At 38.9% G+C, this 13,645-nt stretch overlaps 1 protein-coding gene across 7 annotated transcripts in view; it reads right to left on the minus strand.

Moving 5' to 3' along the window:
• Positions 1-4,074: 4,074 nt before the first annotated feature.
• Positions 4,075-13,645, minus strand: part of PACRG (parkin coregulated) — a 253,752-nt gene continuing 244,181 nt past the window's right edge. For 5 of the 7 annotated variants that reach the window (XM_074818627.1, XM_074818633.1, XM_074818630.1 and 2 more), the window contains one exon: positions 4,075-4,542. In XM_074818627.1, coding sequence (XP_074674728.1) covers positions 4,382-4,542 — 161 coding nt within the window. In that variant the 3' untranslated portion in view covers positions 4,075-4,381. The remainder of the gene's footprint in view (positions 4,543-13,645) is intronic. The other 2 variants (XM_074818629.1, XM_074818632.1) reach the window with 2 other exon arrangements.

A 13,645-nucleotide genomic window follows, 5' to 3' on the forward strand; every position in this document is an offset into this window, starting at 1 on the left:
CTCATGCGCCGGAAGGATTATGGGGCCGGTGCAAGGAACTTCTTGTCCTGCCAGGGCATGAACCTTCCTCTCCCGGTCTCCAGGAGGCACAAAGCAGCTCCGAGCAGTTGCAAGCAGACAGGCTTTGTACAGAGTTCCCGCAAACATCTCTGCTTTTATTTAAAGCAGAAAACACAGGATGTTACAGATGAGTGGAAAAATGTGAACTGCCCCACTGCCTGCAGAGCCCCTCAGACTGGAGAATGCTTTTCTGGAAGTCAGAGGGTCTCCAGACAGGATTAGGAAAACACAGTGTCTGCTTTAGCTTTTTATTTTTGCCCTGCTTGGCTGCAACTACACCTCCCCGCACCCCCCCCCCCCCCAAACACCCCCCCAGCCAGGGTCCCACACCTTCCCTCCCACTTGCAGCTTCCCATAGCCCTTTTGTATTTGACTCCTGGGAGGCTTTTTTCAAACTCCTTTTGTCAGCTCCATCTCTTTGAAAGACTGGAAAGCTACCAACGAGAAGCCTGGCTCCAGCTCCCCACCATCAGTGCTGGCAGTAGCTTGCCCAGTCCTCTGCCAGGCTCTGTCCCTCCATGGGAGCCCACAGGCAGCCATGGCCCAGGCTGGGCAGGAGCTGCAGCCACTTCTGCCCCTGCTCAGCTTCACACAGACAAGCTGCACCATTCAGTGGCTCAACAGCTTGTACAGCAACTGGTTACAGCACCCACCAGCATTCACAGAATGCCTGAGTTCCCAAAACTCTGACACCTGTTACAGTTTTCCTTACACAGCTTTGGGGAGGAATCATTAAAAAGATGTCATTTTTTTTCCCTCTCTTGATGATTATGCAAGGCAAAGAAGGCCCACAGGTATTTCTTTTTCCTCCTAATGCTAGCATATGCTTTTTATTCTTCAAGCTAAACAACCACTAACCAACCTATCTAACATGCTTATCAAGATCAACTGGAGACATCTTAAACATTTAGTCTGAGAAAGCCAGCACTTATAACTTATTTAACTATTCACAGGGCCCTTTACTGACACTACTTACCTCATAGCAGCTAGAAAGCAGCAGTAGTCCTCTGTCAAGCCAAATTACCTTTAATAGTGCTATGCTTAATTTATACCCCTTGAAACACCTGGCCCAGAGTGCCTTTTAATTGATTGCAATTAGAAACTGTTGATTGGCTTGCCCCTAGTGTCAGTGACCACAATTATATGTTCTGGTGAAAAGAAAGGCAGTTACTATTTTTTAACCACAATTTCAATTTTTGAGCATAGTAAAATAGCTAAGCAGTGTATTGAATGACATAGTATTACTCATATGCTTAAGCACCTGGGTCCTTGATCTTGTGCTTTATAAAGTGCTCTGAGCTGTGCTGTAATTGCCTATAAATATGCTGCTGATCATGCTTAAAGGGACACTGTCAAGGTTGGCAGGCCTACTGTTTGACTTAGTAAAATGACATCTTAAAATAGTTTTATCCTCAGTGTTCCTAAATTATCAACCTGTGTTTTTTATCATGCTTCTTTTTAACAGTCCAGCTTCTAGGATTAATAAGGTTATGGGGGAATGTTTGCTTTTAAAGCAATGGCCCAGTCATAGAAATAGTATGATAGAGGCTAATGTTCCCATCGTGAACATGTAAGTAAAAGCACTTTGCTGTAAAACCTATTTTTCCTGATGTGAATGGGCATGACCTCTATTGCCCTTATGGTTTGCAATAAGGTCACCCCTTGCTGAATCAACGTCTTGTGAAGGAAATCTTCAAGAAAGAGCACAGGGCTGAGGGGATCAGGTCTGGGCAAGTCTGCAGCTGCATGAAGTACCCATTTTCCATGGCGTCTCTTTGTCAGTCAGTAGTCTTGTCCTAGTTGAGCTAAAGGGGAGGGGATGCAAAAACAGTGAGTCAGGGAATAGAGTTACAAAGCTGGTGAGGAGCCTGCAACTTCGTCTCATCCTCAGCAGTGCTGCTGGGATGCAGAGGGGTGATGGGATAGGGAAATCCCAGGGACGAAAGCCCTTTCCCACACTGTCCCTTCTGCGAGAAGCTCTGTGGCTGGAGCCCAGCAGTGGAGGAACTGAAGCCAGCTATTGAGGACTTTTTTTGAACTCGGGCAAAGAGCAGTACTGGGCTTTCTCTTAAGGACAGAATACAAATAGCTACAGAGTGAAAGGTGGCCTGGGATTATTCCTTTTATGAAGGGCCTGATTTGTGTCTGAGCTGAATAACTCAGCTCCCTCCAAGCGGCAGTCCTCCAGCACACTTTGTACTCACGGGAAACCTGCAATGCCACAGTAACCAAACCCATAGGTACCAGTAAGTGAAATAGTATGGCTCGGTGGTGCCAGGGACAATGCAGGTCAGGGGACTGCTGAGGGGAAACAGAGGGAGAAACCGTAAGTGAAGGCTAAGCTTATAGTGCCAGAGTGGCTGTGTAAAAAGGTATTTTTGGAAGAGGAGATGTGGCCTTAGCCCCGGCTGTGGTATCCTGCTAGACTCTGTGCTGCATGGTTTGAAGACGAAGTCTTGAGTTTCCAAGACACGGGCCTACAACCAGGCTTCAACTTCCTTTCTGATGGGGAGGTGAAAGATTTACAAATATCCCACATGTGAGGCAGCATACTGGGTGTGCTCATCTATCGTAGATGTGCATTAGTCACAGGATAGACACTGTCTAAACTCTAGGGACTTGAGGGAAGCCCTGGAAATGCGTAAAAGAAAACTCAGAAAGAACCAAAAACCAAATAGTAAAGAAAGGTCTCTGAAAGCTGGGAAAAAAGCATACCTGGAGCAGCCATGCCTAAACTGGGGACTAGTGAGCACTCATAGTCAGTGGCATCACTTGATGCTGCAGTTCCTCAAAGAGGCAAGAAGAGTAAAAATCTTCCTCTTAACTTTTTTTCTCAATTACAGGAAAGATAAGAAAGTAAAAGAAAAAAAAAACCCTCAGGCTGAAGATCCCACAGAACAGAAAAAGGCAAGTCTAATGTCAGTCTAATGACAGATCCAGCTCAAAGTTTCAGCAGGTGGGAAGGTGCTCCTCACACTTCCAGTACATACCCAAGAGAACAGGGCAGCTTAGGGGCTGTGTCTCTCACACAGGCAAGCCTTGTAGGGTGTGAATATGGATGTGGATCAGCACTTGGAAAAAGTCTCATGCGTCTAACACCAGAGTGCATTTTGAGCTCTAACAGTTACAGAGAAACACTTGAAAGTGCAACTTGCATATATTTAAGAGCTTCCAGAAACCAGAATAAACCCAAAATGAGCCTGAAGTCTGTACTTTTAAAAATTTCATGCTTTTTAGACAAAGCTCATATCTCTTGATAGGTATTGAACCGACTCAATATTTTTAAATGGTTGTCCTTGAGAATTGTAAAACTTGTTTTATTTTTTGTGGGTTTATTCCATAGAAATGCTTAAAAGGCAATAAAGCCAATCTCAATAGCATTGCTTAAATCCATGATTACATCAATTCTGTGTTGTGGGTATGTAGGGAGAAACTGAGTAGGAAATTCTAAGAGATTCCTGTAACAATAGTTACATTGTTTGCACACATGTATACCATAGTAACAGAAAAGAAACACAACCTGGCAGTTACAAAAAAACCCAACAGTGCCTTTAAAAACATACGTGTATATTCTGTGTTTACCTAGATTAACAGTGTCACTAGGGACTGATACACTGTGTACACTCCATCTTCCATATGATTTATTGAAGTTCTGTCTGGGCTTTTTTTCTTCAAAACTGGTTGTGCCTGATGTTTGCCAAGAAGAACCCAAGTTTCATGAAAAGCTAAACACCTGGAAGCTGAGATCAGGAGTGTCTAAGAAACATGAATTAATTTTATGACAGTGCTTTATAAAGGACCATATAAATTTTCCCACTGTAATTGGTATATACATTCAACAGTTTTATTCTATGTCAGTGCACATTAGTCGGCACAGCTGCTAGAGAGGCATTGCTGAACTGGTGTTTCTCTTCCATGACAAACACCTATTAAGCAGTCAGCATAAACTCTTCTTGTTACAGCCTCTGACATCACCCTCAGGGCAAGCGGACACAGAACAGCAATTGCTGAATTGCGTATGAAAATTATAGTTTTATTGTCTATACAAGTGAAGGTTTAACTCCAATTCCTGCTCGAGTCAGCTCTGTTATAAAGGAGCGATTCTTTCAGGGAACAAACAAGCACAGTACACCATTGTAATCAAAGGAACAGGCACTATTTATGTATTGGAAAGCCTTGTTCACAATAGTGCTAACACTCTAATGCCCCAGAAGCCACTATTTTAGCAGCTGTAGAGAAAAAAAGCGTGACTAATAAGATGCCATACAGAGTCAGATACAGTTTTTTAGAACACAAATGGAATCATCCCATTTTATACAACTCAGTTTAATATGCACGACTGATAAGTAGGGATCATGTATTTAATGTTTATATAAGCAGTTTCTCCACCGCAGCGTTCAAAGGCTTCCAGTGTCTCTTGAATCAGATCTCCAACATTTTCACGCTTCTGCTGGCTGTAGTCTATCCCATCACCTGAATTAACTGGTTAATAAAATTAAAAACAAAACAAACAAACAAACAAACAAAACCAAAAAAACAAAACAAAACAAAACAAACCAAAAAAACCCAAGAATTATATTAAATTTACTGTTATGCTTTGAAATAATGACATAGGAAATTGCAATTGCTGGTCAGTCACTGTGCCTCTATTAGAAACTTTGCTCTCTAACATGAAACACAGCTGAATTTGAAAACAGGATGGTTTTGGTATCTCTTTAAGGCTCTGCTCAGGCTCTGACTTCGTATGCCTTCAAAATTTGTTTACGTATGCATTACTTCAGTATCTAAGCAAAAATCCTAATAAAAATAAAGGAAACACATTCTTTTATAAGATAAAGAAGGACTCTCTCTTACACAAGTTATTTCTAAAGACCATTACTTCTTTATTTCTAACATTGCTTATTTAGGGCAAAATTGTACTGCCAGATGCATAAACACTTATCTACAAAATGGTACTTAAGCTAGGCTTGTCATGATTTGAAATCTTAAATAGGTATTCTTTTGGGATTGTTCCATGTTAGACATCATATTCACACACTTATGTCATTTCTGATAGAGAGGATGTCATGTGGGCTAAAAGAGATATTTGGAGTATAACATGGCACTCATTCAATTTCTGCTCCCTGAAAAATGTGCAAAATTAAGTCAATGTCAAAAGGACAAATTATTGCAGCCCTCAGATGCAGTAACATTTACTGCTGATTTCTCCAATGTGGACTAGCAAGGGTGACACACATTCATATACACACAGCATAATTCTTTAAAAAAATCAGTGGGAACAACTGTCACAACAAAAAATACAAGAATAAGAAATAACTTCACCTGCAATGATGTTGAGAGTTTTAAAGAAGGAAAATATATTTCATTTTGTTTTAAAACAATATTCTGAAAACTATCTTCATATGGTTATATTCCAAGACAGCTATCAAAAATAATTTGCTAGGAGCATACTGTACTCTGATCAGGTGCGGTGCAGTGGCCAGGTGGAGCAGCTCTCACACTGCTGTAGGGTAGTACACTGTAGGGTGGTCAGTGGTCTCCAGGCAGTGGTGGCAGTGTGCCCATGTCATACATTCAGCATCACAAATAACGCTACTTGCTTATTGACACTCTCAGCCAGCCAGCAAAGAACACATTTGTCAAGACAATGCAAATTCTTGGGTAGTGCCTGCCTTTCACATTAGAAACATGGTGCACACAAGGTCAAGGGTAGATTTTGCTTCCTATGCTGCCTCCACATCCCCAGGTCGATGGGTTGTAGATGTACAACTGCATCCATCCTCATGTCCTCTCCTGGATCTAAACCCAAGGATCTAGATTTAAAGTCTGTGACTTTGTTAGCAGTAAAAACTGAAGAACCATGTTCATGAAGAAAGAGCTGCTGAACACAGGTAAAAATCATCCTTTTACTGAATTTTCGTGTAGAATATCTGATTGCACTCTAAGTTAATTATGTGTATATCAGTTTTCCAAGCTCCTTACACACATTTGTGTCACTTTGCTTTTTGTAAAATGTTTACACAAACACAGATGTGACATAAAAGGAGGGGGTTTCTAAGTGGAAAGGCAGTGAATTTTTTGTGGTGGTTACTCTTTAGCACATGAATGCTTTCCTATGTATTAATTGTTTATTTCACATGAGAAGCCAGGGTTGTGACATCAAAATTTACTACAGTGAAGTTACTGTAATGTCAGAAATAACAGATTATGAGAGTGCACAGAAAACACCAAGAGCTATTAAAGAAAAGGACTTATACAAAACACTAATGCAAAAAGCACATCACAATTGAGTGCAATTTAAACTAAGCATGGTTTGCTCTTGCAGAAAGCAACTGAGATCAGCAGTGCCTCATCACCTTTGTTGCATGTACACTGCCAGCACTCCCCAGAATACCTGGAGGTATTTCTGATTTCATCAGTTTGAGCAAAGGAAACCCTGAACCTTGACCTAAGTCTTGGCAAATATGTAAAGGAATTACTGACTTTCCAACCATTTGTCTATTATCTGTAATTTTAAGCCTACACACATGCTCTGCTAATGAGCTTACACAGCTTTCATCATTCTTTCAAAGAAGTAGTAAAAAAATCACCTCTCTGGAAGTAACGGTGATACACTGCTAAGCAAGTTTGGAGGAGACCAACAAGACACCGTGATAATGCTGGTAGAGTCACAGAACCATAGAATCATTTAGGTTGGAAAAGACGTTTAAGATCATTGAGTCAAATCATTAACCTAGCACTGCCAAGGCCACCACTAAACCATGTCCCTAAACAACACATCTACACATCTTTTAAATACCTCCAAGGATGGTCACTCAACCACTTCCCTGGGCAGCCTGTTCCAATGCTTGACAACTCTTTCAATTAAGACATTTTTCCTAATGTCCAATCTAAACTTCCCCTGGTGCAACTTGAGGCCATGTCCTCTTGTCCTATCACTTGTTACTTGGGAGAAAAGACTGGCACCCACCTTGTACAACCCCCTTTCTGGTACTTGTAGAGAGCAATAAGGTGTCCCCTCAGCCTCCTTTTCTCCAGCAGAGGTATCTTCCAGAATCCCATGTTACAGTCTTTATTATAGAGCATAGTCTGTACAATAAATGATGCCTTAGATGCTTGACTAAAAGGTGCCTAAGAGAATGAGGCACTGATAGTCTGCAAGGGAAGACTAAATGTGTGATGTGCAGAGCATCATTGCAATCTTTTTTTTCCTACAGACCATCTGTCCTATATGAAGGTCTGTATCCTCAAGACAGCTGTAATTCACATTAATGTCATGACACAAAATATAACCAACAATATCAGAAAAGTCACCTCGTAAGTACTAAAATAGTTATCCCATGCAGTTATAGGAATTAACAAATCTTTCAGACAAAAAAGTTAATCATTAACCCAACAGGACAACATCCACTAAATGGATGAGTCAGAATGATCTGCCCACTGCACCTAAGGGTAAATATCTAGTCATAATAACAATGATGATTAGTTGGAAAAAACTAGCTACTGAAGTATAGCGGTCTCAGCATGCTCTTCTCTGGTTTGACTCTCCTTCCAAGTTAGTTTCCCTGAGAAGCCAACGTCAGCCACAAAAATATTGCATATGTAAAGTGTGAACATGGATCTGATTCAAACTCTTTATGAAGTTGTCCTTTATGAGGGAGAATAAATCAACATGAAAATGCTAGGAAGCACATTTGTCTTATCTTTGTCTCAAAGTGAAATGTCTGGCAAATTCAGCACGCATCAAGAACTCTTTTCAGAGCAAATGTTATTTCTGTGTTTAGAAGAAACACATTGAACCAATACTAACAGATCTAGAGGATTAGAATCCGGAAAAGATCTCATTTACCTTTCTGGATCAAAAAGTTAGTTCCCAGTCTCCTAAATCATGCACCAAGAGTTTTATGGTGCTTAAAAGTGAAGTGAAAGGCTTAGCACCTGTCAGGACCTGTGCTAGCTGGTGAAATCACCCAGCACACCAAGGCCAGGAGTGGCACTCCCTGCCCTGCCGTCAGTGCAGCTGGTGCCAGCTGCTACTGCTGAGGAAACCCTGCTCAGACCCTCAGGGACTGAGCTCGGTGTTTGGCAAGGAACAGGGGTGGATTTGAATTCTGCTTTAAAACATGGTTTGTATTTGAGTCTAGCCATGCTTCTGTTCATGATTCAGGATATTAAAGAAATTCTAGTGTTATTTGTATTCCATCTCATTTATTTTTAAAATTTCACTAGGGTAACGCTACAAATACAAAACTGTATTGCATTCAAGAAAGACAATCAAGTTTCCCTCAGAGCATTAAGAGCTTGATAGGGCAGTTCTGAAGTGGACAAGAAAGGTAAACTAACCCTTAAAACTCAGTCAGATCTATTCTTATCTCTGAACATTTGTTAGCATCTGAAAGTGTCCAAGACATACTTTCAGTTTATTAGATTTCACTTCAAGGCAGGCCAGGTCTCAAATAGAGGGTTTTTTAATCCCTCGAATATGTCAAAGTACCTCTCTGTAAGTATCTCTCAGATACCAGAGCTTGCTTCTGGTGGTGGCTGTTCCCAAGGTTCTACTTCATGGAAAGCACAAATTAAAACCAGAGTTTTCATACACCTGTTGTTGTAGGGGTGCCGTAGATCTTGGGATATTACAGTTTCCCCAAATGTTAAATATCTGAGGAATGCTTAGTGTTAGAGGACAGAATAATACTTAAAAGAGATTTCTGAAGACACTGCAAAGGAAGCCCTGTGTCCGCAGCTTAAGCAATGTTTTTAATCAAAATTGTAACTCAAAATCCATTCCTTTATTTTTTACTGATGAAATTTTGAGAGCATATACACAGACATATATTTCAATTTGCTGTTTTAGAACAAGTGGGTCCGAGCAGAAATTTTTAACTATGACTAGTTAAAAACAGACAGCTCTTGTATCACGGCAATTTTTTTGTGCACAAATCAATACCCAAAAACTTGCAAAGGTAGGCATCATTTCTCCCCTTTTGAATCTTGAGAAACAGAGATACTGAAAGGTAAAGCGACTTGCTCTAAGTCATGGAAGGGATCAGTCACAAATCATGCTTTTTGACTTTATATTGTAGATGATTAAAGTACTATTTATGGTAAAATATGGTAAAAACAATTTTTAAGCTGCTCAGTTCATCCTAGTCAAACCAACAGGTATTTTCAGCAATTAAAATGATTACAGTAATCCAACACGCTATCCACTTAAGATTTTTACTTCAAAAAACCAACAGTGATGGAATTGTAAAGTGCAGATATATTTCTCAGTATGGAATTGTATTTCTACAGAAAAGCCTGCCACAGAACAATATACAGTTAAGCAGTACAAACTAGCATTAAAATATTTTGTGGAAAATTTCAGGACTTTATCCTTTCTAGGAGTCAGCATCAATACCAAGAAATAAATGGAAGCTGATTTCAGCTATAGATTGACATGCATGTGTGTCAGGGTTCACACTGCATAAGTTCACTGCTCAGGTGCAGTTCGCATCTTAATTAATTTTTCAAAGTCCTCTTGTTAGGATTAGTTTAATTGTTGTAAAAGATGTTGGCTTCCTGACCGGAGTGGAAATGAAAGCCCCTGATGAGTCAGTGCAGTGGGAGGGAGGAGGGCTCCTTTGCACCGCTCCTCTCACTGTGACTCAGAACTGTGCTTTGAAATTGTCAGCTCCAGGAAGGATGAGGTAGTTCGGTCTCCCTGTTCATTTAATTGAAAGTCTGTGAAAAGTCACAGGCTAAGGCTCTAAAATCCTCCTGTCTGCTAAGAAACAGAGGGACACTGACAGTTCATTTCACTCAAGTGAAGGAAGGGCCACCAGGAGGTTATGACTTCTGGTCGTCACTAACTCAGACAGAAAACCCCATGTTCCATTCCTGAAGGCTCAGAGCAACGTGAACACCAGGTTTGCATGTTTCTTAGGACATGTCTAGATTATGTGCACACAGAAGTGCAAACCGGCCTCAGGCAGGCTGGTGACAAAGAAAGAGCATCGGAAAGAGGAGCTCATAGAGTAATTTCTGTCGGAAGGAACCTTTGGGGCCATCTAGTCCAAATGCCCTGCTCAAAGTCAGCTCCATTTTCAAAGCTAGGTCAGGTTGCTCAGGGTGAAATAGCTGAAGTTGCTCAGCGCAGAGTAATCCCAGAACGAGAAATGGTGCAGAGATCCCCTTGAGCTGGCAGAGCTTTTCACCAGCCATTTCAAATGTGATGAAGGGAGGTGTTACTCCTTAAATATTAAAATCTATCTGGCAAAAGAGGATTTGCTGAAGTTACAAACTTCATAGGGAGAATTATTTTCTGTTTCAATACAAAACAAACCTAAACTTTTGGCATAGTAACAGGTTCTAACCTGCATATATAACATTGCTTTTGGAAGCTTAATCATATACTGAGGAAAGAGGCATAGATTTGACTGAAAAATTAATAAAATTTCATTAGCACCTTGAGTTGAAACTATGAAAACATAATTTTAAAAAATGTAACATGTATCTTTCAAAGCACTTTAACACATTAAAGTGGAAAGTACTAATACGCTTTAAGGAGGCCAAATCTTTGAATATGCACAGACCTGGGTTTTTTGACACTATTAACACTCAGAGTTCCTTGTCTCTTGCTTTACTTGGCTGTTCCTTCACTAGTTGCTTCACTAAGGCTGTGTGTTTATCACTTTACAATGCTACAGTACTGCAAAGACTGCAGAAGAATGTTTCAATCCAAGAAGAAAGCATGTATACTTTGAATTTTAAAAGAACACTAACATAGAGACATTTCTGCTCATCATAAGTCTTAGCAAAAAACCGATTTTATACTTCTGATATAAATCAGCTAGGTATTACCTAAATAAGATGCTTCCAAGATACCCTTAATTCTCATTGAAGACATTTTGCTTTAGCATATAGATTCTTTCTATAGTTGTCTTCCATATGCAGCTAGCTTTTAGTTATTTCATAAATTAGCATTTATTTTAAAATGTAAGTGCTGTTACTATAAATACTATTCAGAAAGTCAACAATTCAATAAGTGGAGGAAGTGCTCTGATTGGAAAGGAAACATTTGACTGACTTACAATGTTTTACTAATGATGTAAGCCTACTAGAGATAGCTGTAACTACTTGTAAATTGCTGCAGTATAAAAAAACCTCAAAATCAACAACCCAAAAAACCTAACTGAAAATGAGCCAAGACAGCAGCTGTTATCGCAGTTTTCCATTTCCAGGAAATGTTAGCAACATCAAATGTAATCCATTCTAAGCCCAGAGTTTTTTTTTTGGTTTTTGGTTTTTTTTTTTTTTTAAAATTATTTAATAGAAGTACAAAAATGAAAAAGAAATTGCAGATTTTGTAACAAATTATATTAGCAAACATATTTGACCAATGAGGTAAAAAAAAGAAATTATTTCTTTTTCCTCTGTAAGTACTTAAAGTTCTCCAATGAATTTAGACTTTGAAGTTTGCCTATGTTTGTGCTATTGATCAATATCAAATGAAGTAGTAGTAAATAATCTTAGATAAACAGCATGCTCAACAGGGGAACAGAAACCGGAGTCTGAGATCTCTGTGGCCTTGGTGCACTGTTTACTGTTGCAAAATAATACATTAGGTCACAAATTGTGCTTGAAGTGCAACAAGAGTTGCACCACTTATGTGAATCTGATGTTCTTCCAATGGTTTTGGACATATATAAGCTAGTACAAAGTAAATACTGGCTTTTAGCTAGAAATCATGTTTGTGTGTGCAAAGTTTGCATAGGTTTCCTGGACTGATGTGAAATACATTTGCTTGTCACACTATTTTCTCATCCAAATATATCACGATTAATGCAAAAAGAATTCAAACCATGGAAAAACAATTTTTTTGTATATGTGGAATAAACACAATTTATTTTTAAAATTAATTCAAAGTGACAAAGCTGAAAGTCCCAAAATGCTTTAAATATCACTGATATGAGTATGAAATGTAATACTGCAACAGTCGATTTTTAACACTGAGTTCATTCATACTTAAACTCAAGATGCTTGACAATCCATCCTCCTTCCCCCTGAGGAAGATTTTTATTTATGTAACCAAAATGCTTTTGAGGGAAAGCCCTAGGTTTTTCTTTACAAGCAAAAAGCTCAGTAATTCATTACTTTGTGTTAATAGCTGTTGATGTGTTTATACATCTGTCACGTACTAATGGAATTTGTTGTGTCTAAATTCACTGTTCAAAACCATTACCATTTAAGGACCCTATTTAGCATAGCTTGCCCATCAAAAATTTCATTGACAACTAAATTAATTCAATGACTGCTTTCATAACTTTGTGACAGAAGGGTGAGCCCTTTACTATCATTGAAATGCAACCATATAAATAATAGGTCAATATATTAAAAATTTCCCATCAAAGTTATGAGAGCAAATTGCTAGATTTGCCTATAAATTACTGGATATGCCTGAAGTTGACAGTCTTCTACCTTTTCTGTTCCCTAATTAACCAAAATAAGCAAGAACCCAAAGTCAGCTGAGGGTATTTTAGCAGTGGTTTGAGAACGGACAAGGAGATGAAAGCTATGAATGACTGTGTGGATTTGCCAAGATTTCTTTCATTGTTGAGGGACATGGACAGAATTTATGCGCTTTAAAGGACAGCTAGCACTGAAACTGGAATGTATCATTTTATCGTCAAGCCAGACAGAAAGGAACACCATGCTCCCCCAGATATCTGTCCTATGAGGGTCAGGATATCTCCTTCTGTCATCTCTAAATTTTTTTAATATATATTTTTTTAAAGTAAATTGAGTAATCTGATTACTGTTTCTTTCTGCATTTTTTCAGCTGGATCAATGCATGTAGTAGATAAAAAAAGAAAAAAAAAATTACCTTCCTAAGATATGAATTTGCATTCTTTTTATGAAGAACAGGAAGGATATAAAAATAAATACTTATCAAAAGCTAGGTAACAGCTATTTATTTTACATTAAGAAAAGCATACATTTGAATTTATAACAGCTTTTCAAGCAAACAGAAAAAAGCCAATTTTTAGACAACTAAAATGTATTATAATGAGTAGTCTTTACTAACAAGAACATAAAACGTTTAAAAAAGAAAGAAAATTGTGTCCCCCACGTGTGGTGTTTCTGCAGATTCACAGCTTTTGAATTCTGAAAGTTGAAGCCTTTTGAAAGCAATATAGGAACTACACATACACCACATGCAGACTTTTTTTTTTTAAAGCTTTAGGAATCTCTCACAAAACTGTCTCTTATTTATCTTTTCCAACATTTTTCCCGCATTAAGTGTGAAAAAAGATAAGTGAATAAGAAAAACTGTTTCATTAGTGACTCTAACTGGAGAACACTCACCCTTGTCTAAATTACACCTGTACCTTCTGTTGCTTGACCTGTTATTCAAAAGGGCCTCAAGTATGAAGAAAGCAAGAGGCTCAGCAGCATCCAGCCCAACTTGCTGAATGCCTGAGATCTTCTCACATCAAAGTCAGTTTCATAAAGGAAGCTGTAATGCTTTGGGAAATAAAATTACATGAAGAAAAGCCAATTTGTCAGGTTATAGAAACTTACTCTTCAGTTCAATCTTCGGAAG

The sequence above is a fragment of the Strix aluco genome, chromosome 3 (assembly GCF_031877795.1).
Source record: "Strix aluco isolate bStrAlu1 chromosome 3, bStrAlu1.hap1, whole genome shotgun sequence".
Taxonomy (NCBI): Eukaryota; Metazoa; Chordata; class Aves; order Strigiformes; family Strigidae; genus Strix; species Strix aluco.